This window comes from Miniopterus natalensis, chromosome 7, assembly GCF_054644295.1.
Source record: "Miniopterus natalensis isolate mMinNat1 chromosome 7, mMinNat1.hap1, whole genome shotgun sequence".
Lineage (NCBI taxonomy): Eukaryota > Metazoa > Chordata > Mammalia > Chiroptera > Miniopteridae > Miniopterus > Miniopterus natalensis.
Window position 1 is genome coordinate 71,786,929 of NC_142087.1, and position 27,095 is coordinate 71,814,023.

General features: G+C 37.9%; 1 protein-coding gene across 2 annotated transcripts; it reads right to left on the bottom strand.

Moving 5' to 3' along the window:
* Positions 1–1,221: 1,221 nt before the first annotated feature.
* VPS4B (vacuolar protein sorting 4 homolog B) lies at positions 1,222–26,364 on the bottom strand. Of its 2 annotated transcripts, none has more exons than XM_016223540.2 (11): positions 26,158–26,364; positions 19,239–19,350; positions 17,886–18,042; positions 15,043–15,110; positions 11,709–11,828; positions 8,680–8,836; positions 8,124–8,272; positions 7,553–7,634; positions 6,413–6,632; positions 4,200–4,340; positions 1,222–2,789 (listed from the first exon to the last, which is right to left on the bottom strand). In XM_016223540.2, exons 1-11 carry the CDS (start codon positions 26,182–26,184, stop codon positions 2,688–2,690), a joined length of 1,335 nt encoding a protein of 444 aa, XP_016079026.1. In that variant the 5' UTR covers positions 26,185–26,364; the 3' UTR covers positions 1,222–2,687. The 2 variants fall into 2 exon arrangements, with proteins under 2 accessions (XP_016079026.1, XP_016079025.1); XM_016223539.2 differs by lacking the exon at positions 26,158–26,364 and adding an exon at positions 22,334–22,526.
* Positions 26,365–27,095: the final 731 nt, after the last annotated feature.

Consider the following 27,095-nt stretch of genomic DNA (forward strand, 5'->3'; position numbering starts at 1 on the left):
GGAAATCACCAATTAAAGGAGACTAGGAGATAGGATGACTAAATGCCATCCTGGATTGGGCCTTGGAACAGAAAAAGGACATTAGTGAAAAAATTTAAATCAAAACAGTTGTAGTGTGGTTAGTGGTTAATTTCTTGGTTGGATCATACCATGTTGTCAGCCTTGGGTTGGAAGCTCTGGGTACACAGGAAGGCTCTGCATTGATTTTAACTCCCCCTCCTGCCCGGGGAACTCCCGCCCCCTTCTGTTCACAGGTGTGGATCTTGGCCCTCATGGCTTCTGCAGAACCCAACTTGTACTAACGTGTATCACCCAACAGCCAGCCCGACAACTTCTCTTCTTAGGTGTTAGGAAATCCAGATGCAATTTGTATTTTCCTCAAGTTCTTTGCATTTTATTCATGCAGAAGGTAAAATAAGCCTGGTTAGATTTTAGACCCAACTGCCAAAAAAGCTTACTTTTGGTAAAAATCAAGAACCGTTTAGGAAATCCCAAATGATGGCTCTTTGACGCTGCTGGTACCCACTGGCCCTGCACATCAGCAGGAGCTCTTTGCTCAAAGGCTGGAGAGTAAAATACGTGTGGCTACTAATTTGATAGGTTTAGCAAAAAAGAGCCCTAGTGAAGTAAGTTCGACCTTCTTTCTTTTACTGCAACTGTGCTGCTGTCTATAAACACAGGGGGATGAGACAAGGGTGAAGGGCTTGAGGCACTCAGGGCACAAAGCAGAGGCCAAAAAATCCAGTAATTAAGACAAACAGTACTTTCAAAAAATACAAAATCCATGATGGAGAAAAAAACAAAACCAAAATTGTTGTAAGGATTGTCTTGATATGACCAACGGAACAAACAGCAGAGGTCTGTAATGGGGTTACATCCCACTGCTATTACCCTCAAGCAGGCTACCACTGCACTCTTGGTCTACGTAAATTGTGATTCCGACATTTTTTTTCTTAATTTTAAAAATGACAAATATGTACCACACTCAGTAGGATGGCTATTACAAAAAACAAACAAAACGAAATAAAAAAGAGCAACAGCAAGAGTTGGTGCGGATGTGGGGAAACCGGAACCCTCATGTTTGCTGGTACAGATGTAAAATGGTGCCGTCACAGTTGAAAACAATTCGGCAGATCCTCAAAGTTCAACCCAGATTACCACAGGATCCAGCGGTTCCACTCCTAGATGTAGACCCAAAAGAATGGAAAGCAGAAACTCAAACAGATTTAATAATTTTAAGTTATTTTTTGTATCTAATCAATGTAGATAATATTTTTTCCTATACAGAAGACCCCAAAATAAAGAAGCATATACAGAATATACACAATACTAGGTTATATCAATTTACTTCACATAAGAACAGCATGTTTTAGGCCTACGATTTCCATTTAATATGAAAAAAACAATCTGTACAAAGAACCCTAAGGCAACCATATAGCATATGTAAATGTGCAAATATACTTTAAAATGCAAGTCATTCCATAGCATTTGCAAGGTAGAGCTTTATAGTAATAAAGGCATCTACCTCATTGTAGCTAACTTAATAATCCTTTGCATGTATAGCCAGTGCAAATGTACAAGGCACAACTTAGTGTTGGTGCAAAAGTGTATCCCCCCCCGATTTTTTACTTGAAAATATTAAAATAACATAGTGTCATGTCTGAATTTTATTATTGAATGAGACATCAGTTTATTTCTAAAGCTTCACAAAACATCATACTGACAACATGTGGGGCCAGGACACAGTTCCCTGAACTTAAAACGGTAAAAGACCCTTGCTACCCTATATTAAAAAAATTATATATATATGTATGTATGTACACAGACACACCAACATCACACACAAGACACTTCCCATAATCCAAAGGGAAGCCATTCCTTTTAGCACAGGTTCCCATTACAGTATTTTATGGCAGAATTATTTTAAAAGGACATTATTTATTTACTGCTGGTTTAGGTTAATCTTGCTACAAAAAGCCACATTTGAAATAATTTTCTCCTTCAAGATAAAGACAGTACCTAATTTAGGAAGTCTTTTTCTTGACATTGCACAGTGAAAGGTGTTATTTAGTTAATACAAAAGCTTGCAGCTTTTAAAGAAATTATTTAAATCTACATGAAGAAAAACGTCAACCTACCAAAAAAAAAAATCCACGAACCTTGGCCAGAACATAATTCAAAATCTTCCAAGCCCAATCACAGTGAACTTTGCTGTTTTATTACCCATCCCTGAGAGTAAAGGTTCTATCATTAAAAATTTTTAACACAGTAAATAAATTTACATTGATGAAAATGCTGCTTAAGAATTTTTACAAAATATGAAATAAGCCCTATTTCATTACAGTAAAAAAAAGATAAATGTTCTTTACAAAGACCACTATTCATAAGAATTTAAAATATTTGTATTTCAATCAATTTTAACCATTTTTTTTACTGGGTAACTTCTGTTTTGCCATTCATGTATCACTCATTTCCTCAGAGCCCATTATTTCATAATTTTTGTTAATAAGAGCATTTAATTGGTAATAGAACAAAAATACATGTAAAACATAGAGGAACGCTGAAGTGAGATCTATGTTTCCCTGTGATAAAAGTGTTTTACTGGAAATAATCTGAATGCTGTCCAAGAAAGGCAAAAATGCCTGTCAGAAAGAACACTCATGGTAAACGTCTTCCTCGTCTTTGGTTTAGCCTTCTTGGCCAAAATCTTCAGAAAACTTCTTTAATTTCAGCAAGTCATGTTCATTGACTGTGGGTTTTGTGCTAGATAGTGACCGTAACATATCCGCCTGTCAGGGAAAGGAGGGAGGAGTGTTAGTAATAGCTTTAACCACTGCATTATCGTCACCATTACTGACTTTCAACTAAGGTGAGATCTGAATATTTGGAGTTTATCATAAGCTACTGACAATAAACTCTTAGTCTTCTAAAGGACAGCCCTGACCACGTTACTCCTCTGCACAGAAACTTCCAACTGCTCGCCTTGTCCTGGTCACAACCTTCAATAGCTCCTCATTACCCAGCAGAAAGAGTCAGTTCTCTTAGCCTGAGGATCAGAACCCTCCAAAATATGCCCCCAATCTCTCTTCTGACCTTACTGGTTTTTTGCTTAAACAAGAGAGGGGTTTTCCCAGTGCAACTCAAAAAAATAGTTACTCACTTATATGAAACAGAGTACTATTAGTTAAGATAAAAATGGTAAGAAAATAGGCTAATATTAGGGTTTCGTTAAGTTCTAGGCTATGGCTTTGTCTCTCCTGTAAAATAGTCTGAAAGTGGTCAAAAGAACCAAGACTAATAAATCAAGGATTGAAACAAAAAATGGGTTTCTGAATAACTTCTCAGAGAAGTATTATGATTAACACAAATATATCTGTGTGTGTGTGTGTACACACTCATATATTTATATACATATATATGTTCACAGAGGTCTTTATATCTATGTCTACGTATCATGTAAAAGTTTCTCCCCTGGAAGTTACTGTTCATTCTGACATAAAGCTTTTTGAATATCTGTAACAGAAGCAGAAAATTTTAAAAAGAGTGTTTATCAATAAGAAAGCATGAACATGACAAATATACCTTTTCAATGACAGTAAGTTCTCTAAAAAATGTATGCCTTACAAAATAAAGCCTAATGAATTATTTTAATTCCTTTAATATAAATACTAGAAATGTAATTTTTTATAAAAATTATTTCAGAATTTTTTTCAGCATTGCATTATTTAAAACTTTCTATAAAGCCTTGAGAAGTAAAACAGAAAATACCATTATTAATATTATGATAGATGCATTAGAGTTTCTGAATGTTTTACCAAATATGAGATTCAGGGGAAAAATTTTTTCACCAATCCTATTTTTTAGTAAGTCTTGACTAATTTATGCAATATATATGAGCAGTTTGGTAATAATATCCCAACTATAAGACCTATAAAGTCAGAAACCTGTGTTTTTGAAAAATAGTTCACTTAAAATTAAATTTTCCTCAAAGCCTAAGAAAACATTTTAAAGATGATTACTTTTTATCTTTTAAGTTCAATTAATTTTTACACCTTTTTAACTGAGTAGATAGTATTAAATAAGCATGCCTGGTCATGCTAACATTTTCTAGCTAATTTTACATAACTGAAAATTTTTATCTTTGATAAATTACAAAGTATGTTTTAAAATTGTTCTTAAAATAAAACAAAATGTCAAACCATGGAAACAATTGGCTCCAAAAGTTTGTCCCCAGGGACATCCACCCATGTCATCTCAACGGCACCAGGGTCCCCGGGAGAACAGGGCGTTAACAGATCATCCACTATGTTGTTAGGATCAGCTCGTGAAGGTCCTCGAACCTGAAATAAAGAGTAATAGAGAATAGTTATCTGAACAAATTAAATATTAAGATTTAAGCGATTGCCAGGAAATTGGAAATATGCTACTATTTTATGTTTCATTAAAATGTTTACTTCTGAAAATAAATAGAAAAATATACAACAAAAAGTGATTATTTCTGGGTGATGGGATAGATTTTGCTTGATTGTAATTTTTTTCTTGATGCTTTTCTATATTTTGAAATTTCCTACAATGACTACAGGGAGAAATGAGTTAAGATTTAAAAAACAAAAACAGAAAAAAACCCCAAACAAAAAAAAACAGCTATCTATGGCTAATATTTCTCTAACACTTACTGAGTGGTAATAATCCTTGAGACCAAAAATAGAAATACGTATTCTGTATTTATTATTGTCTGTCTTTCCTCACAAAAATTTCAGCTGCAGGGATTTTTGTGTTTTTTAACTGTTGTGCTTTGTGACTTACCTCTGGGCCCAGATTAGTACTTTTGATATTTGATAAACAGGCAAACTTGTTCTTGGTGACTGAGAGATGGGAGAAAGGATGGAGCGAGAGAGAGTTGTGCTGTAGTTGGTGATACAAAGGCCTAATGTTAAAAGTGACTGGGCAGCTTCACCCTTATTCCCAACGAGGGCCTGGCCTCAGGGTCGCCGAGGCTGTCCCTGGTAGTATGCATTATAGAGAGCTGAATGAAAAGCTCTGGGTAGGAAAGGAAATGGCAAAGGAATTTAAGAGAAAATACAATGGTTGTGGCAGAACTTGATCCTAAGTCTACTATACTTCTCCCAGCAATGAAACGGCAGAAGAAGGAGAGAGGAGTAACAGTTACTGGGCTATTAAGTACCATGACAGGCGTTTTAATATTACTTCATTTCACTCTCCCAACAGCGCTTTGAAGTAGTGTTACCATCCCTATTTTAGAGATGATGAAAGTGAACCTTAAATAGAGAATGTAGTAATTTGCTCAGGAAGATATAACAGATTGTGGAGTTAGGCTTCAAATTCAGGTTTTAATTCAAGGTCATCATTAAAATAATTTATTTTATTGTGGTATATAAGACACACATATGCATCTTAATCATGATATATTAGTCTTGTCATATATTGCTGGGTTAAGTGTGCTAACAGTTTTCAGGATTTTCACATCTCTGTTCATGAGTAACACTGGATACTGCTGTCCGCAGCAGGAGGTCCAAATTACCTATACTGTTCCTTAAATTGGATACCCCAAGACCACAGGCTTTTTACCCAACTCTAACTCAACCATCTATGCTGAACTTGCTCATGCACACAAAACAGTGCCCGGGAGGGGCAGGAGAGCAGAGTGATTGAGACTTCAGATTCAGAAGTGTTCCTTTCCTGGGGGGGATAAAAAAATCACACCTCTTGCCCCTCTAGTTGTACCTTGGCAAACTGTGTTACCCTCCAAGTCCCAGTTTAACCATGTTAACATCTATGCCTCAGATTAACTATCAAGGTGGCTGTATGCACCTCTTGTAGTTTGAGTGAAGATCCAATGAAACAGTAAAAGAACACGGTGCCAGCCTGTCGATATTTAAACAATACTGGCTATTATTTTCACTTTGTTAATGAGGTACAAATACACCAGACTCTGCTCTAGAATATTCTACTTACACAGAGCTAACTATACATTTAAGTTTCTACACTTACATCAAAATAATAAGTACTTTGAAAATCACTGCATAGAAAATTTTAAAATACTTTAGGACTATTAATAATGGCTACGTAATAACAAACTATGGAAAAACTTCTGCTCTTTTTTATTTGCTACAGTATGTATTTTATTATTGGGGTGACACTGGTTAATAAGATTACGTAAGTTTCAAGTATACAATTCTATAATACATCATCTGTGTACCATACTGTGTGTTCAGCACCCAAAGTCAAGTCTTCTTCAAGAACTTATTTTCAATGAAATGCAAGTATGTCTATTATGTAAATTCATTTATTATATAAAACTAAAACTTTCCTAAAATTCTTTGGAGACAAATCAATGATGGTCTTGAAATTTGTTTTAAAAACCATGAGATGATGGATAAAAGCTCCTTACCTTTTTAAAATGAGTGGCCGACTGTACTTTTCTCACAGGCTGCATAAGTGCATCCCGCACAATGACACTTATGTCTGCCCCTGAGTAACCCTCAGTTTTCTTGCCGAGCTCTCTGAAGTCTGTTTCTGTTAGAGTGTTCTGAGTAGTACCCAAGTGCAGTTTAAACATTGCAGCTCGCGCATGGGCCTCAGGCAGAGGAATATAAATTCGTTTCTCAAATCTTAAAATGAAAAACAAATTACATCAAGAATATTACTATATATATTTCATTTCAACTGAAAATTAGGATAGTTTCAAGAAGAAACAAGATATTTAGATATTTTCATTTGTACAAAGTTAAGCGGAGTAAGTTAAATGGGCCCATATGTGTCAGAATTAAACATATATTTAGGTAAAGTGAAGGTAAAATGTCTAGGACATAAAACAATAAAACCAGAATAGCCAGCGAACTGGTTGAAATGGGTGAGTCTCACATGACTTTTGGGTTTTCTTGCCATAGTGTTTACATGTCTGGAATTCATGACATGACATGTCCTCCAGAACATATCTTCTTGGTACCACATGGTAATCTAGCATACTGGTAAACCATCAAGTGCATGGGATAAAAGTGGCAAAAACTGAAGTGGTAATTTTTACGTGTAAAATTAAATGAATGAAATAGGGAACTGTGAAGCAGTAAAAATCATTAAAGTGGATGCCTTTCCTGTAGCTCAAGTTTCATCTGCAATTTAAAAATTACAGACATATTTTTTAACTGAAAATATATCTCGGTTATCATTCTTCAACTTGTGTGAGTGTCAATTTGCTAAAGTTTTAAACGAGGGTTCTTCATTGAAATATCAAACTACATTTGTAAATTTCTGAAGCATCAGTGCCTACTAAGCTTAATCAAAACTAAGAGTTAGGGGTTATCTTTCGCAACATGAAAGATTCCAGTGTGTGAAAATCTCGTATCTTCAAGATAGCAAACAAACAAACAGATGCCCGCCTCTCTTCTCCCAAGGCAGGGGACTGCAGGGTTAGGGCACATTAAAAAGATTCTGAAAACTCATCAGAATGACTCCTCACTGGAAAGAATGGGACTCTTACTCACTTGGCACATCTGTAGTTAGAAAAAAGATATTTACTGCGGCATCATACCTTCGCCTAATGGCAGAATCCAGAACCCAGGGTATATTTGTAGCTCCCAGAACCAAAATCCCCTCATTGTCCACACCAACACCTGCATCAAATAGGCAGTATTTTAAATAATTTGTTATTTTAGTGTTCATTAAACCTCATCTCTATGCCCTATCAACAACGTGATGCTTTAACACCAAAGTACCTCATCTTGAGAGTCTCTCTCTGAAAAAAACTGTACTGAATCAAATACCAAATTACAAAAAGATGATGCAAATATCCCAAGAGTCAAATCTCCTGGACTGTAGACAAATACCGTTAATATTCTTTTCAAAATAGTTGAGAGATTTCATTTCAAGTCTACGCATTCCTTTTACTGATACTGTTCCTTGTACAAGTGAATACGTGGGTCTCTTTAACGTTTATACCAGCAAGTCCTATAAGACGATTACAACTGGGTGAAAGACAATCAGAATGAAACACAGCATATGGAACAGTCTGTTAGAATGAACAAATTCTGCTTAAATTTTTTACATTACTGTTATAATAATGGTTATACAACAGGAGCTATTTTGGAAATCAGGGACACCACCTTGCATTTGAACTAGGAACTCCGTCTTAATTCTACGTGCGGCCTCGCTTTCATTTTCACTCCTTGAGCCACAGAGAGAATCGATCTCATCGATGAAGATAATGGAAGGTTTATTCTCTCTGGCAAGTTGGAATAAGTTCTTAACTAGCCTAAAAACAAATAGAAGCTTTCAGTTTCTAAAATATAGTACACAACATACGGCTTAATGAAAAGATGAAAACAAAACAATACAGTATTACAGTAAACAACAGTATTACAGGAACTCTATAGATTCATTCATAGGCCTAATCATGTTTTGGTCCACAAAATAAGAATGCTACAACTAGATAATTCACTTTACAATTTACTAAACTATACATACGTGTTATCTTTCCCCTACGAAATAAATTCCAAACTAGGGACTGACATGACAGAGAAATGAAACCTGTATTATGTCACTTCTCTGAATGTCCAATAATGATGAAAGAAATCCATTGCTTTATAGAGTGATATAGTGACTACCAGGCAAAGAAAAACTAAAAAAAGAAAAAAAAAAAGAAATCAATTTATTACTTACTTTTCACTTTCACCTAGCCATTTGGAAACAAGGTGGGAGGAATGTATTGAAAAGAATGTTGAGTTGTTTGCTTCTGTGGCTACAGCTTTGGCTAAATAGGACTTTCCTGTTCCAGGTGGCCCAAATAAGAGGATTCCCCGCCAAGGTGTTCTCTTGCCTGAAATTTGCATAAGAAAAATAACATGAGGATTTCAAGACTGTTGATTTAAATTACCAGAGACATCCTCCATCCTGAAGAATACTGTGAAGAGGTTTTCACTCTAAAGCTATCAGTAGAAGAAAATATTTTTTAACAAATCAAAGTCAAGTCTTAAATGTATTTTATTTGCTCTTTTTAGAGACCACTGTCAAAAGTGAGCTTACATGAATATAATCCTTCAAACAGGAAATTAATTTGCTTGCTCGCTCATTCATTCAACCACTTTGTACAGAAACCGCATGTGCAGACAGAGAACTAAGAATACAAAAGGATCTCTGCCCCCCACCGGCTCACAGACTAGTGCAGAAAAAGAGTTCAATTAAAAGGCACTTTTGACCATACACTGCGTATGCTGCTTGATATCAGAATATTGTCAGAGAGCCTCTGCCAAGTAGCTCAATTGGTTAGAGCATTGTCCCTACACACCAAGGTCTCAGGTTCAATCCCTAGTCAGGGCGCATACAAGAATCAACCAATGAATGCATAAACAAGTGGACAACAAATCAATGTTTTGCTAGCTCACTCTCCTCTCCCTTCCTCTCTAAAATCAATAAATAAAAATTTAAAAAAAATGTATTGTGAGAGAAACTATATCCACAAGGTAAAAGCAGCTGGAAAAACTTTCTTTTAAACATTTGTGACCTTTGGGGAAATGAAACTAACAGTTTGGTTGACCCTTGTGAAGTTCTGCTCAATTCTTGATTCTACAAGGAAGTGTGGGTTATTATTACAGGTAGCATACTCTCATTCAAATAGTTGGGTAATGACAAGGGGATTCTACCTTAAATAGTTTTCCCAAAATACAACATGTGAACAACTCCTTGTATCTCAATGTCCCTAAAGAGAAATTATGATACTGCCTAAAAGAAATCAGGCTGTTACACCTGTCAATAAAGTATCAACTATACATTGAAAAACTGCTAAATGCAGATTGTGGATGGGTACATAGTGTCTGCATAAGAATGATATGCAGATAACTAATGGCAAAACTAAATATTGTTATATTTATTGTTTCAAAGGCCTCAACTTTACTTGAATTCTATTTTCCTATTTTAAATATCTGCAATTATAAGTCAGTGTTCCTTAACTGTGGTACATATACCATTTGTGGCATTTAAAGTGCTTTCAGGTGATATAGAAATACTTATTTAAATGATTACCTTTTTAATGTGTATTAGACAAACACTAATTATTCCATTTGTAGTAAACACAAAACAGTCTTCTAAAATAACAGTACTAAGTAAAATAAGTGAGATGATTTAAAAGTTCAAATACAGTCCGGCCAGTGTGGCTCAGCGGTGAGTATCGACCTAGGATCCAGGAGATCAAGGTTCGATTCCCGGTCAGGGCACATGCCCGGGTTGTGGGCTTGATCCCCAGTGTGGGGCGTGCAGGAGGCGGCAGAACAATTACTCTCATCATTGATGTTTCTAACTCTCTCTCCTCCTCTCCCTTCCTTTCTCTGAAGTCAATAAAGACATATTTAAAAAAAAAAAAAGTTCAAATATGGGCAAAACACTCCATGGTGTTGGAGTTGAGAGTGATTACTGCTGGGCAGGAAAGAGGCAGGGGGGCTTCCGGGTTACAGGTAGCACTTTTTGATTTGGTTGATGATTACACAGGCATAGTTACTCTGTGATAATTTATGAAGCTGAACACTTACGGGCTTCTGCATGTCTCTGTATATTTATGCTGTGCTTTAATAAAGCTTTGCTCTAAAAGTTAATGGTTTAAAGAAAAATATTTTTTCTATAATGGCACACACATACGAAAAAAATTCATGACGGTGATAAATAAATGACTCATGCTTGAGAAACACTGGTGTAAGTAATATAAAATGAAGTCAACTCAACTGTACCTGTACCTTTGTAGGATTATGATGTCAACTTTTATACTGCTAATTTCATATTCCTGAAGTTAGGTTGTAAGTCGTATCTTGAAGCCAGGCTGCCGACGGGGCCCACATGATCCTTGCTCTCTATCACTGCACTACACATCACCACTGTCCAGGCCTGTTCCGTTTGAGGTCAACACCACAGATTTGCTCTCTATATAAACCAGCTTGTTTTTAGAAGGAAAAAAACCACACCTCTGTGTCACTGTAAGACTGTGGGTATAGCCAAGTCACAAACACAGGTTAGCAGTGACAAAAAGGACAAGAAGGCATGGTGTGGCACAGACAAACCACCGAGTGCTGGAGCTGTAACTTCAACCACCCAGTTGGTGGGTTAACAGCACTCTCCTCACAGTGCCACGAGCCGTCCCTCCGCCACTAGGGGATAAGCACTGCATCTGAAAATAGTAAATAATCCCTACTCCTCTTTTTAAGAAATGGAAACACTCAAATAAAAACTAGTACATGTCTACTACAAAAAAAAAAAAATTCAGATGTAAGTCAAAAGAAAAAGTAAAAACCACCCATCTTATTTATGTCTATCCGTCTACACCTACTTCTCAGCATGCGTTTATTTAACAAACACGGAATCATACTATACAAATTTTATTACTTGCTTTTTGATCTTTATAATATGAGTGGATGTTCTTCCATGTTAACTATAATGTAGATCTAAACTTCTGGATGTAGATGTTCACTCTACTTGATGAGTGCACAGCATTCCACTGCATACTGATGATTGCCCTACTGGCTGACATTCAGATTGTTTTGCAGTATGTGTATTAAAGATGCATATGTATATGGAATAAGTATCTATATATAAAGGCATATCACTGCCTTAGAATTTATTTAAGGTAATAACTCATGATGTGGTGACAAGAATTCAATGCGGTTTTGAAAAATCATCAAAAAAAAATTACTGAAAAGTCATCTCACCCGTAAAAAGATGAGGAAATTTAATAGGCAATATCACAGCCTCTTTAAGTGCTTCTTTGGCTCCTTCAAGACCAGCAACATCGCTCCATTTCACATCAGGTCGCTCCATAATAATGGCACCTACAAAACATTATGTCATCTTTAAATTGAGGACTATTTCATCATATTTAGAAGACAACATGAAATAATAATGTTAAAGAAATATATTATAAAATAGACCGGAAAAATTTTATGTATTAACAACTTTCTTGAAAGAGTGTGACGAGGAAGTAGCTGCGAGCAGGAAGTAGTAGGAGTCAGGAACCTGGGGTGGATGGCTAGATAACCCAGGGTAAAGTCACTTTCCTATGACTGCTTCCCCACTGTGAAATGAAAATACTATCATCTACCCAAACTACTAAGACAGGTTAGTGTAAGGGTCAGATGACATAATAAATATTAGAGTGCTTGGAAAAGCACCAAATGTTACATTACAGCACTAATTCTGGAGTTTCAAAAGAGCTTGTTCAATGGGGGTTGAAATCTACTATTTCTCCTCTTAACCAAACAACAAAAAATGGTGATCTAATACTCTCCTCTAACCACAGAAAGAAAATACACCTAACAAATTTAACTTAAGATAGAGAGATAGATGGACAGACAGACAGAAGGGGTGGGAGGGGAGGGAGATAAAGGAAGGTGAGGAGGGGATGATGAAAGAGAGAGAGAGAAAAATGTCCTCTTGTAGATTTGCAATACTTTCCTAAGATTTGCAAAATTTTCTGTTTGGCTTCTAAACAGACCTATTTACAATCTTTCTATATTAACAAAGTTATTTAAAAACTTAGTTTCTGAACACCATATATTCAAAAGCCACAGCAATTGTCACAGTAAGAGTCCACAAAAGATTTCTTTCAATATAGCTATTGGCAAAACTTTTTAGTTTATCTTTCATCAAAGCTTTTCCAATTTTCCAGCATATAGAAGTTGCTCATCTACAAACCACTAAGCAGCTTGTTCCTAAGTGACGTGTAATGTATAATAAAACACTACCACTTACACAATCTACTGCTTACCTATGAAATTAAGTTTCTGGGTATTTCTTCTCATTAGGAAATATCATCCATTATTCTAAGAGTAGCTATCCTCTGAAACTTCCCTGAATTATGAAAATCTTTAGCTATAGATTAAAATGAAATAAAACCATAAACACGTCTTGCATTCTAAAGTTCAGACTGAGTATGAATTAAGAAAACCAATTCACTTTTTCATCTCTATGTTCCACTCAGATTAGTAACCCTACATGGGGAAATAATGTACCTCATCAGATAGGATTTGAGTTAAACAAAAGTAAATTTACTTTATATATAAGCACCATTTGGTCAACTAAAGGTTTTTGCTATGAATTTTCTAAATACACATTAATCTTCACATTTAACTAACACTGTTTCTCTTAAAGTTCAAAGGTAATTTTGGAATGTTTAGTGATTAAAAAATAATAAAAGTAATATTAATCATTAGACATTGCTTAATGGTTTGTAAAATTAAACGGAGGGATGGATTACTGGAAAATAAAGGCCAAATAATCTGACTGTTTCCTGTTATATAATTTTACCCTTTGACTATCCAACTTATTATGCTAATTTGTTGTTTAACCTCAAAAAGTCAATGAATATCAAATTTAGCTAACAAAAACTCAAACCATAAACTCTTAATTTTATCAATCAAATATTACACTTAATGTCATAACCTAAAACAGAAGATTTAAAGGTTTCAGGAAAAAAGAGGAAAAAATATATATTACACAATATTTTATTATACATTATATTCTACAACTCGATCAGCAAACCATTCAATTAAAAGATGAGAAAAAAGGGCTCTCAGATATGAAAGACTAGGACTCACATTTCAGATTCTGCTTCATCCTGAAATTCTAAATAAATATCTTCATTTCAATGTCTTACACATTTCTATTTTTTATATATCTCTGGTCCTTATTTTGACTGATTTTTAAAGAAAAATTCCCAATTAAAAACTGAGTTGTATCTTTTCAAAATTAAAGATACAATCTGATTTTTACCTGGAGTGGGTGGGCAGGGCTGGAGAGAGGGGAAACAAACCAAACCCAAAAAAGACAGAGCGAAAAAAGCTTTCTGCCTTACAACTGAAATAAGGCCACTCGGGACGATCACTGGGTTGCGCCCAACCAAACTTACTAAGCACGAAGTGTGTGTCCCCACTGCCACAGGCAGTGGTGTGGCAGTGGGAACTCAGTTCTGTCCTTGGACTACATCTACCATTGAAGTTCTAAGTATATAAAAATATCCTCATTAACTGTAGTCTTTTTAAGACACTATCCTTATACATCCCAGTGGAGTTGGTGAGACAGTTATAATATTACCAAAATGAAGAGACTATCCACCATTCACGAACCCACCTGAGCCTATATAATGGAAATCTGTCCCAGTTATGCATTCTATTTGGCAAGATTCAAATGAACAAATACATAAATTTCAACTTGAAAAATCATCAGCTAACATTAAAAAAACAATCCAATCTCAGTAACTAAAGAAACCAGCAATTAAATAGATTACTACATATAGAGCTACCAATTATTGAGTTCCTAGAATTTGTTAAATATAATACCAGGCAGTTTTTTCATTGTCAGAAATCTTTTACTAGCCCTGAAAGGAAAATATTAATTTCAATTTTAGAACTGGGGTCTCAGATTGAGGTGTTAGGGAACTTGCCCAAGATTTAAGCCGCTGACCTGGGGTAGAATCCAAAATCTATGCTCCCTCCATCCTGCTACTAGACTACAGCTGAGGAAAACGAAAGAGTTTTCTTCTGCATGGAAGGCAAAAACGAACGTGGAAAGAGATAAATATAAGGCAGTGCTGAAATCAAATAAAAAAGCAGATGAGGGAGAATAGGTAGGAAACAGGAAATAAATCATCAATAAATAAGCAACAGCAATAAGCCAAGTGTAAGTCCTAATTCATTCTGCTCCTCTGACAGAAAATTTGAATACCCTCCGATTTGGTAGTGTGCTATTAGTCTAAATGCTACCTTCTCTACTAGGGGGAAAGCAAGACAAAATGAAAGAGAGTAAGTTAACTGACAGGCTTTTTAAGGCAGCTAAAAAAACCAAACAATATTTTTACTGCATGGAAAAAAACCCATTAGAGACCCTAAAGAGAAAATCCTATGAAGACCAGCAAGTGACTACTGGGAACCAAAGCCAGTTCTTGAACCTCATTTAAATACGGGGTGGGAGGAAGCAATTAAAATAAGACAATACACTATGAGTTTTTTTAAATAAGAGAGTAAATTTAAAAATGAAATCTAAAGCAACCTTGAAGTTGATTCTGTAGTTTCTTTGCTTCAGGATCATCAGATTCTCCTTCCCCATCACTGTCATTCCTAATAAAAAGAATTTAACATATTCAAATGATGACTCATTGTATCAAAATAAGGCAAGAATGAAGAAAAGATTAACTTGAAATATTTGTAAGTGGCAAAATAAGAAATTCACATGAGAAGTTATGCTTATTTTATTACTTTTAAGAATATATTAAATAAACTATTAAGCAGGCATATTATCCATCAATATGGAATCATGAACAGAGAAGGGGCAAAAAGACCAGAATGAAGTCAGTAACTAGCTCCAAATTCCCATGACACACTTACGTATGTGGCTAATTCATAAATGCATGCCCCACACCTTATCCCACAAAAGATTTATGATGAATTACAGAAGAGCTGTAAACAACAATAAAAACACCAGAACCAGGCAAACTACATATTAGAGCAGGAAGCCATAACCAGGAGGAAAAGACCCAATATTCATTATTTAAAGTACAAAGGTCTATAACCCTTAGTCTGGGGGTTCCAAGGGATAAATGAAGCTTCTCATGAAAATAAACTGAGCCTAAGGAACAAGCACACCAACCAGACATTTCATAACTAAGAATTTATTGAGGAAATAATTTAAAATGAGTTCAAGGATTTAACTACAAGGATAATCATGCCACACTGCTCACAACAGGGAAAACAGACTAATGCATGTTCAATTACAGAAATCAGCAATGCACTGCAATTTTGACAAAACGAATATTGTACAAAGTTTGTTGGAAAGATGTTCATGCTACATGTTGAGTGAAAAGGTGATAAAGCAAAAAATAGAGCAATATATCATTTTTAAAATATAAAATATAAAAACAGATAAAAAGCCTAACAGTGTTATCCCAAAATGGGATTGCTTTGGTTATCATAGGACTGCAAAGTGATTCACTTGACACTCAAGCCAACCTCCCTCTACCATGCTTTCTTGTACAATAAATGCCACACTGATAAACACTGCCTTTCCTAGGCTCCCTTGCAGCTAGGGCTTCACATGAAACTAGTTTCTCCAAGAAGGAAGCAAGCAACAGAAGTGGGGTTTGCATGCAAGGTTTACACCTGCAGGCAAAAGCACTGGCTCTGAGGAAGCTGTGGTGGAGGACTGAAACCCCACTCCCTGGCATCAGAAGTGCATGGCAGGAGAACTGACAGCAATGGGTCCCTGCCAAAACAACCCTGGTAGAGCTGGGTATTTCTCCTAGTGATATGGAATCCACGCTTCATTCCCAGGCCCCCAAATTCTGTAAGGTAATCCACTATCATAAGTCCCTTTTGCTTAAATTAGTCAAAGTGGGTCCTGCTGTTCAATTCAGAGCTGGCATCCCCTTGCTAGGTAACCATCTGAGAGCATTACAGTGTCTTCAAGCAAGACCTGAAATGCCTCAACTCTCAGGGAGGAAAGGGCTTGTTTGCTGGGAAGGGAGTTTCAGGGAGAGTCGGGGGTCCAGGTTCTCGGAGTCAACCGAATTCTTCTCAACAGATTCACTTCAAGTTTGGAGTCCCAGTCTTCCAATAAATGTCCCACTTTTATATAAGAAAGCTGGTGAAGTTGAATCTCTGCTGGAATTCAATAACCCACAAGATCAGTTGGGGTCTGTGTCAATGCTATAGCTGTACAATGTAAAATATCCTTCAGTATCACAAAAAATCCCTGGTTCCCTGACCATGAACAAAGAATATAAAACCTTGAGCTTAAAATTTTCTTCAAACTCTCTCGTGTAGTTTGAAGCTGCTGGTTAACTCTACTTTTATATTGCTCATGTCCTTCAAACTGGCCTATGGTAGTAGCCACCAAGCCCTCACAGCACTGTCTTCCAGGTGCTCCATTCCTGGTGACCACAAGGGACTGGCTAAGTAGCTTGTGCCACTGCACTCCATGAAGTATGAATATCACATCCTCTAAAGCTAATCAGAACTTCCTGTCTTCAAACCCAATAAGCCAGATAACCCCATCCCAGAATCTCATTTTCTTAGAGCGTGTTGTCATCTGGAACCACTTCTGGCACCAATTAACAAAATGGTCAGAGGATCTGTGTAGAATATGTTCCCACTGCTCAGCACAGAGTTTGGCACCAACATACTGAATAATAAACTTTACATCTGTAAATGATACATCTCCCATCTGGGAAGACATTCCAAAATTGGGTTTAGATGTTTATAAATTATGCTGTGTTGATTTCTTTACAATGACAAAATAAAAGCAAATCTAAAGCAAATTAACATAAAAAAACTTTACATAAGTATCCAAAAAATTATTCACATTATTGGAGTCATTTTTTATTTTGTCCATGTGGTTAGTACAGACTAAGAGTCAATACTACTAATCAAAGATTTAATTCACAGATCATTCCTATCATAACTTTAAACTTCAATGTTACATAATGGCCAGACAGTAAAGAACTGAGTACCATTCCTACAAATGTTTTCTCCTACTACTACCAAGTGGTCATGGAGGGTCATTTGAGATATATCATACCCTAAGCTTGGTAAAGTAGGAATTGGGAAACTTCTTCCGTAAAGGGCCAGACAGTGAATATTTTAGGTTTTGTGGGTCAATCTCTGTTGCAACTATTCAATCTTATTGGTACAGCACAAAAGCAGCCATAGACAATGGATAAATGAATGGGTGAGGCTCTGTTTCAATAAAACTTTATTTACAAAAACAGGCTGCAGGTTTGTCCCATGAGTCACTGTTGGCCAACACCTAGTTTAAATGAAAGAAATTTATTTCACAAATAAAATTTAAGTTTATCTTTTAATTAGATACAATAAAATCTAATGCTCTAAAATACATACCCCTTCTCATCGGCTGGACTCGGCTGCCCCTCTTTCACTGGCTTCTGTGGTTTTTTCTCTTTCTTTTTCAGGTATTCCTTTAGCTTTTCTGCTCTATCAAGATATTCTGTACACTTTGCCCTGATACTCTGCTTGGCCTTATCACCCTGTGCTTCATCTATTAAAGGAAAATGAGAGAGATTTCTCCATTAGTGTTCTATCCGGACATGTTTAAGCTCTTAAATATACTTTTGAACAAGCAAAATCTATTTTAGGGGAGGAAGATCATCTCTAGTTCATTGTAACCAAGGATTATCAATCTTCTCAGCAAGGTCAGAGACCAAAAGTGGGTTTGAGTCAGAAAGACATCTGAGCAAGGCACTAAGATAATTTAAGTTAATGTTGGATAGCAAGAAATCATTTAACATTCTGCGGGTTTCATACACTTCCCTTACATTTTGTGCAGATAGCTGAAAGCTGCTTATCTCACATAAAACCAATTATAAGACAAAAAGATATAAAGCAAGGTTAACCATTTCCATTAATGTCTACATACGCTTTATGTCAAGAGTATGAACAGTGACAGAAATCCCACATATTATGTGTACCATCAATGTAGTAATTATACCACACACAGGCAGGCCTCTGTGAAAGTTACCTGGAAAGTAGACTTCAACAATATACGCAATTTATACACAGTGCACGGGATTAGCCCTACATCTTATATGTTACAACTCATTCTTAGTTTCACTTTAATTTGACAGAAAAATCTCAGGTTAAATGGGAAGCTCAAAGGAAAATGCTAAATTATCCAACTGCTAAAATTTTTATTTAAAAGTAACTTGAAGTTTACCAGGAAGATAGATTTTCTAACATCTTATTTCACCTATGTTCAGCATTAGGTTTAAGATACATGAAAGCAAGAGTTTTTACCCATTTTTCCCTCACTGCTGGGTCCCAGTGCCTAGAACAGTGCCTGGCACATGGTGAGCATCCAATATTTGGAAAATACATGGAAAAAAAATATGTTTCCCAACCTGTTTTTAAAACAGAGTATTTTCAAAGAGATGCTTGGACAATGAGAAGGTTCAGATTACATAATCTTGGTACATTAAAATAAAAACTTACTTCCATTGACTGTATGACATTTTCATATGTTCGAGTATGCAAAGTATAACTATAATAGCTGTGCATTTTTGTTAGCTGAGTACCTAAAACCTGTCTAGATGCATACTAGAAAGCTAGTGGGATATATATATATATATATTTGCAAATTGATGGTTTAAAATTTTCCGACATTATATTACAATTTTCATAAATAGAATACATTTTTCTTTTAGTGTTCTTAAATAAAAAAGCAAACTGTGGCCTTACATTTAACTACGTGGAGAAAATACTGCACAGCATGTTGGTAGAGTTGAAAGGCTTCCTCATAGTTTCCAGCTTTGTCTTCTTGGGCTGCTTTGCTAGCAAGATCTATCGCTTTCTGTTTGAAAAGAAGCAAAATCATACCAACAAAATCATACCATCGAAATCAAAGCATAAGTTTGAAGTAAATAATCATACGGAAAGTTTAAAAAATAAAAACAACCTTGAAACAATCTATCTTCTTTTCTAAATCACAATAACATTTTATTATAAATTGTAGCTATTTATAAAATGCAAATTAAATGTTATATGGGTAAATGCTATCTGTATACAAGTTTATCTAGTACCAATCACTCAGATTCTCATATAATTTGCACTCAACAAAAGTCAAGCTTAGAGCTAGTACAGAATAATAAAGAAAGAATCTAAAATTCAAATTAAAAAGCACTTAGGGAAATTCTCAAAATCAAATACTTCTTTATCTAAAACATGTAACAGTCAAATGTAAACGGGTAAAACCCCTTCAGAAGCAACAGGCCAATGAAGCATCAAGAGTCAAAAAAGTACCCGTCTTTAACCTAGTAATTCACTAAAAGGGTAACTGAGCAAAGACAGTAACCAGAAAGGTCTTTTAAAAAAAAACAACAAACCTCGGTAAATAAAATTTTAAACAGCACAAAGATGCCACACGACGGAAAATTATAGAATCATTCAATAATATTAAGGAACATTTGTAATAATGTGGAATATATTTATAATGAAAGATTTTGGAAAGATACAATTTTTACATGTAGCACAAATGCAACTATTTGAAACAGAAAAAAAAACAGCACAGGAAAAAAGATGGGAAGGAAATTTAACAGAACTTATCTTTGATAAGACTTAATTTTTTCATTTTCTACATCCACATCTTCTAAAAATGTCCATAACGTACACAGACTTTTGAAGTATTTAGGAAAAAACTCCCAGAACTAAATCTATACAAATACATCCAACTGAGTGATAACAATGCAAAAGCAAGCAAATGGCAGAACAACAGGCTTTTTAAGAAATAGTGTGAGAGCAACTGAATATCCATAAGTGCACACTAGAGAGAGACAGACAGACAGACACGCAAAGAGAGGTGGGGGAAGAGAGCTAGAACTTCAACCTAAACCCCATACTTCATACAAAAATTAACTCAAAATGTATTATGGACTTAAGTAAAAAATGTAAAATTATAAAATCTTAGTTCTTAGACTTGACACCAAAAGCACAATATATAAAAGAATAAATTTTTTCATAAACTTAAAAACCTTTGGTCTATAAAGGATCCTGTTAAAAGAATCACAAAACAAGCTACAGACTGGGAGAAATATTTGCAAACCACATACCCAACAAAAGACCAGTATTCATAATATATAAAAAACTCTAAAAACTCAACAGTTAAAAAAAGAATTCAAGTAGAAAATGGGCTAAAGATATGAATAGACAATTCACCAAAGAGGATGTGTAGATATAAGCACATAAAAAGGTGTTCAACATCATTAACCATTAGGGAAATGCAAATTAAAACCACAATGAGATGTCACTACACATCTATCAGAATAGCTAAAATAAAAAATAGTGATAATACCAAATGGTGGTGAAGAAACAGAGAGACTGGTGGTGAGGACAGGTGGTGAGGATAGAGAGAAATTGACCACTCATATACTACAGGTAGGATATAAAACAATACAGCCACTCTAGGAAACTGGTTGGTTTGTTTTCTACAAATCTGAACATGCAACTCCCATATGAACCAGCAATGCACTTATGGGCAGTAATTTCAGAGAAATGAAGACTTAAGTTCACACAGAAACTTGTACATGGATGTACCAGATCCATCAATGATTGCATGGTAAACAAACTGTGGTACATCCATACCATGGAGTATTACTCAGTACCGAAAAGGAATGAATACTGATACAGGGATGGTGGGGTGGGGGTCCCGGTTCGATTCCGTCAGGGCAAGTGCCCAGGTTGCAGGTTGGATCCCCAGTAGGTAGCTGATCAACGATTCTCTCATCATTGATGTTTCTATCTCTCTCCCTCTCTTTGGAATCAATAAAGACATACAGTGGTACCTCGGTTTTCAAATGTAATCCGTTCCAGAAGACCGTTCGAGTTCTGAAACGTTTGAAAACCGAGGGATCAACAGCAGACAGCTAGGCTTCAGGATCTTGCCCTCAGTGGACCCTGTGTGGCATGTTCGACTTCTGCGGTGTGTTGAAAACTGAAGCATTTACTTCCAGGTTTACAGCCTTTGTAAACCGAAATGTTCGTCAACGGAGACATTCGAAAACTGCGGTACCACTGTACCTTAAATAAGTAAATAAATAGGGCTCTCTAATGATGATAGATCCAAAGGCTGGTTCCATCTTCATCGTGATCTCCTGACAATATTCTGCGATATCACTCCCTTCCTGAACACGGCCCTCTGCTGAACTCTGGAGCACCACCCTCCCAGTCTTTCTCCACCACTCTGAAGCTCCTGCTCAGTCTCCTTTGACTCTTCTTCTGGCACATGATGCTGAAATATTAGGGTTCCTCAGAGTTTGGGCAGGGGGCTCATTTCTTTCTTTCTTTTTTTTTTTAAATGTCTTCATTAATTTCAGAGAGAGGAAAGGAGAGGGAGAGAGAAACATCACTGAGAGTCATTGATCGGCTGTCTCCTGCACACCCACCCCCTGCTGGGGATCGAGCCCACAACCCGGGCATGTGCCCTGACTGGGAATCAAACCCTGATCTCCTGGATCCTAGGTCGATGCTCAACCACTGAGCCATGCCCGGCCGGGTTCCTTTCTTTCTGATTACTCCCTATGTAATCTGTTTTTGATCATTTAAGCTGATTATCTGTATGCTGGTGACTTCCAAATTTATTCCGTTTTAAAATACATCTCATTTCTGTTTAAAATCATTCCAGTGGCTTGTTCCTGTACATGTGGGTTTTGTTTTGTTTCTGCCTGTCCTCTCCCACTAGAATATAAACTCCATGAGGATGGGAGTTATGACTACTGATTTCACTCTCATAATCCGGAGTCTAGCACAGAGGCTGGCATGAGACTGAATGGATACATTACCCCAGGATGAGTCAGGATCCAGTCATCAATACTGAAGTACAGGCTTGGGAACATCTGGGAGTACTATTTTCAGATTAAGAGACCATGATGCGTCCACACTAGAAAACCCTGGGAAACTGGGCAAATTCTAGAATCACCTATCTCAAGAGGAAAGATGTCCCAGCCCCTGTGTGTCAAGGCTAATTCTTTTCCCTGTGCTCTTGAGCCCATCCCCACCTTCCTTCTATGACATTTATTCCGCCCAATTATATGCCACTCTACTGTTCACCCCAACTGAACCGTTCCCTTTTGCCTTCTTCAGCATAAAAATGTATGTAAATCCAACCTTAGACTCATGTCTGCAAACACAGACTAAAACACACCAGCTCTCCCCAGTTCTAGGTTTCTCTCTAGCTACCATCTTCTATCTTTTCATCTCCACAGCAAAGTCCAAAGAGAACCTGAGATTCATGTCCATTTCTCAATTCCTCCCACATCAATGCTTCCTGCTCCCCGACTGCCAAATCTCTCAACTGCCAATCTCACTCTTAGCAGCATTTAACCCTAGTAACAGACCTCTGGACATGGCTTCCTCCTCTGACTCTCACAGCACCATTTGCTCTTGGTTTTACTTGACTATATAATGATTCTTTTTCAGGATCCCCTTCCTCTCTCCTTAGAAGCTGATATTCCCCAGGATTTCTATCCTGGTCCTTGCTTTTCCTCATTCTATAAACTCTGTAAGATGCCCACAACCTCTGCTACCATCTGCATGCTAGTAACTCCCAAATCCTTATTTCCAGACCAGCTCTCTCTCTCTAGTTCTGCAAGTACACATCCAACTGCTCAATGGACATTTCCTCCTGACTGTCCCCACATGCATTTCAAACTTAAGGAGTTCAGGCTCCAAATATGCCCCTTGTCTTGTAATCCCAGAACCAATTCCTACCCACGCAGACATCCAATCCAGGAATCTAGAAGAAATCTCAGACTCCTCCCTCCCTTTCTGAATGCAGATCCAAGCCTGACTATTCTTTGTCCTCAACTGTATCTGACCAATCCTTTCTTCTTTATTTTAACTGGGACTACACTACTTTGGGTGGCACCATCTCCCATCACACAAAACCCTGCCTTACTGGCTCCCTGCTTGAGGCTTGCTACCAGTCAAGTTGTCCCCTGTACATGACAGTTTCATTCTAAAACAAAAACCTGAGCATATTACTGTCTATGACTCCCCATCTAGACGTGGATGAGGATCAGTCATCTATGTGACATGTCCTACCTAGGCCCATCCTCCCACCTTGCACTCAGTTCAGTCATACCAAGCTACGGGGACAACTGAGACAACCCAGACTTCATGCCTTGGTGTATTCTTCACCTGGAATACCTGATCCCACTGTCTGCCTGTCTCCCACATGACCCAGCACAGTCATGGTCCTCCTGCTGCAAAGCCCTTCCAAGCACCCTCAGGTGACCTAGTCCTGTGCTTCCTCCAGATTTCCACTGCCTCCTAGAGAGATTTCCAATGACCACACAATATCCTATTAATCACTTTACATGTTTGTTTTCATATCAAAATATAAGCCCTTTAAAGTCAAGAATGATATAGTTATTTTATGATACCCCAAGACTTAGAAAAATGTATGGCATAGTTTACACTCCAAAAAATATTCAGGCCTGAGTAAACTTTGAGCTCTTTGCATACTGCATTACTTCCAATTTCTCCCAAACCTCTCCAAAGTTTATTACACTTATAGACTAAGGATGTGTTGTTTTTCTCTGCCTGGAATGAGTTCCACTTTCTTGTCTAAGGATGCATAATCCTGTAGTGAAAAAAGCACAAACCTGTAAGCAGACAGGCCTGGATTCAAAACTATCTTCAACATTAATTAACCATATGTCTTTGGGAAAATTTAACCTTACTATATGCTTTTGCTTCTTACACTGTAAAACTGGAATAATATTCCCCTTGAAGAGCTGTTTTGAGGATTAATGAGATCAAATCAACCACCAAGTAGACAATTAGTGTCAATACCTTTCACTTGATCTAAGCTCACAATGATCTCCTCTGTGGACTGTTACTCATTTGCCCTGGAAGTGTAAGACACCCTTCTTTTCGGCCCTGCCACACTAACCTCCAATTCTATTATAGCATTCAATTACTTTATAATTTTTTATTTTTAATTATCTGCATTCCTCCATTAGATTATAAGTACATGGCTATGGAGATATTTGCCTTGTTTGGTGGGAAAGTTATTTGAGTATTTTTTATTTACATGTTCTAGGTTAGAAGGTTGAAAAGTATGAATGAGAAAGCGCATCTGTAAAACCACCACTAATAAAATAACTCAATATCTCTCCCTGTTTAACAGTAAGCCTATAATGTGGGTCAATCTGTAGCTGACTCAAGAACATCCAACAATCCAACTCAAATATAATGCAAACTGGTTATAAAGTGAAACCTCAAATCTTCCAAAAGGACATCAATAAATTGATTAAAGGCATGTAGAATGCCGGAGTCACATGCAAGGTCTGACAAATAAAGACCTGGTGGAATGAAACTGCTTAACTGGGAAACCACAAAGGATGATGGCGAGATGAGCATTTCAAAAGAAATGGCCTTTGATACTCACAGGAACAATACTTTCATCAAATGACCAATATTTTTTCCACAAGTACATTTACTAGGAGATCCTCTGTGAATGGGACTACAAAAGACTATCCTTAAGTGAAGATTGTTGTATTTCAGTTTAATACAATCTTGTTGGAAAAGATACACAAATCTACATGTGACTTATTCTTTATTCTAAGAAGTCATTGTTGTAATTTTAATATCTTGTGAAAGATACATTTTCGGTCCATAATCTTTTCAGTCCATTTTCAAGATCAAGGTCCCAAGCAAACCTCTTCCCCCTCCACTCCTTTTTTGTGAAATTTCGGTCTCCATTTAAATGGGTCCACTTTCAGAGGTCCTTCTTCAGGATCAATGATCCCGAGTTAAGTAGTTTCTCCATTATCCTTGGTGCCTGTACCAGGCGCTCAATAAATGCCCATTCAAACAACTACTGCAAGACCAAGGCAAGGATTCAATATAAGTATTTCACTCTACTCTTTTGTCCCAAACTGACCCGGCAGACGGGGCTTCCTCCAGGCGAAGCCACATTCCAAACCCCACTGAAGCCCCAGATCCATTCTGAGGATGGGAGACACTTTCAGAAATTTCTCAATGTCCACTCCACAGAAGTCTAACGATTAAGTCTAAAATTTTAGTATTCCGTGATTTATGTACAAAATACCGTGCTCACTGCGGTGGGAGTGGGGGAGTGGAGCCACAAAGTAATTAAAAAGCATCCCCTGATCTTATATACTACATTCTGGGAGTCATGGGAAAGTGCACACAACTGCATATGATCAATGAATCCACGGATTCTTCAGAGTCCAAGGCTGTTCTCACGTTTCTGTTCACTTGGCAGCTGGAAGAGAAGGGCTCTGCCGTACCAGCTTGAGAACTAAGACCACCCTGTTTTCAACTGGTCCAGAGCCGTGCTCTGCAAAAACATTATGTGCTTTCCACTCTCTGACACTGAAGCGTCTGTTCACGGCTCTGCCCGGTTCGATTCAAATTCGGCTAGTCTGAAGGAAAAAAATTAAAGCCTCAACCTAAGTCAAAGGTCTCAGAAAGCCATGGGCTGGGAGACCCCGGAAGCGGGCGGAAAGCACCGGACTCGCCCACCGGCGGCTGGGCGCCGCCCTCCTCCACCCCGCACTGGGGGCGCGGCCGCCGCCTCCCTCCTCCCGCCCCCCGCCCCGCGCCTCCCGTCCAGAGGGAGGGAGAACAGTGATACCTGGAGGTTGGGCGAGGTGGACGCCATGGCGGAGATCCGAGGCGGTTCCCTGGGGAGGAGAGAGGGCACAGGACCAACAGCGGCGACGTCGAGTCGCGCCCGGTGTAGCCCCCAGTGCGCGCAGGCTGGCGACTCTCCGACCCCCAGCAGCGGCCTTCCTTCTGGAACTTGTTCCAAAACAACGCAGAGCCCCAACAGCGGCCAGACCCTCCTTACAAAACTTCCGCAATCCCGAGCTCCTCCGGGCTCTCGTCCCGCCTCTGGTCCCCAGCCGTTCCGCTTACGTCATCATCACGCGCACTGCCTAGTAGTTCTCAGTCATCCAGCTCTCGCTTCAGCCCGGGGCATCGCGAGACCAGGAGAGGACTCCCTGCCACCCGCGGAGGTTGGGCGGAAGTCAGGCTGGGCGCGGCGCAGCGCAGGGCAGCTCCGGCTTGGGGTCCGGGCGGGAACAATTCTCTTTTCTTCTTTGCCCGGGAGTTTTATGCTTTAGGATGAGCTCTTGGCTCTGGCTCCGTTCGCTCCCCATCGTGGAACATGCTTTTGTCTCTAAAGCTTTGAGTTGAAAAAAAATCATCCGGTCTCCCAAGACCCACCGGTTGTGGGCTTTGGGTCCCTTACCTGCCTCATTTATTCTGTCGCCTCCTCTGCAAAACGGGGGTGATCGTAGCTCCCACCTCAGGTTGCGAAGCGTGCTGGCCGCGCTCAGGGGGGCGGGACCCTGAGCGTGGAGCTCGGGGCGCGGAGGGCGCGCCCACCTCACCTTCACCCCACAGGCATTCGCCAGGTGCTCCGAAGCATGACGTCATGCTGCCCGGAGGCCTGATGTCATGCTGCCCTGGGAGCCCGCAGCCTGGGGAGCTTGAGTCTTGTGAAACTGGGGGATCAGCTGCTGTTTATACAACAACAAGGTTAATAGCTGGGCAGGTTAAGGGCTT

What these genes read in the sequence shown, in the direction of transcription:
- VPS4B (XM_016223539.2), bottom strand. Translation starts at nt 22,387, where the DNA reads ATGTTCCCAAGCCTGTACTTCAGTATTGATGACTGGATCCTGACTCAT. An exon ending in TTTTCTCCACGTAGTTAAAT is followed by an intron (nt 18,043 to 19,238) that starts GTAAGGCCACAG and finishes TTCCTTTAATAG; the next exon opens with ATGAAGCACAGGGTGATAAG. An exon ending in TGGAGCCAATTGTTTCCATG is followed by an intron (nt 2,790 to 4,199) that starts GTTTGACATTTT and finishes TTTCCCTGACAG; the next exon opens with GCGGATATGTTACGGTCACT.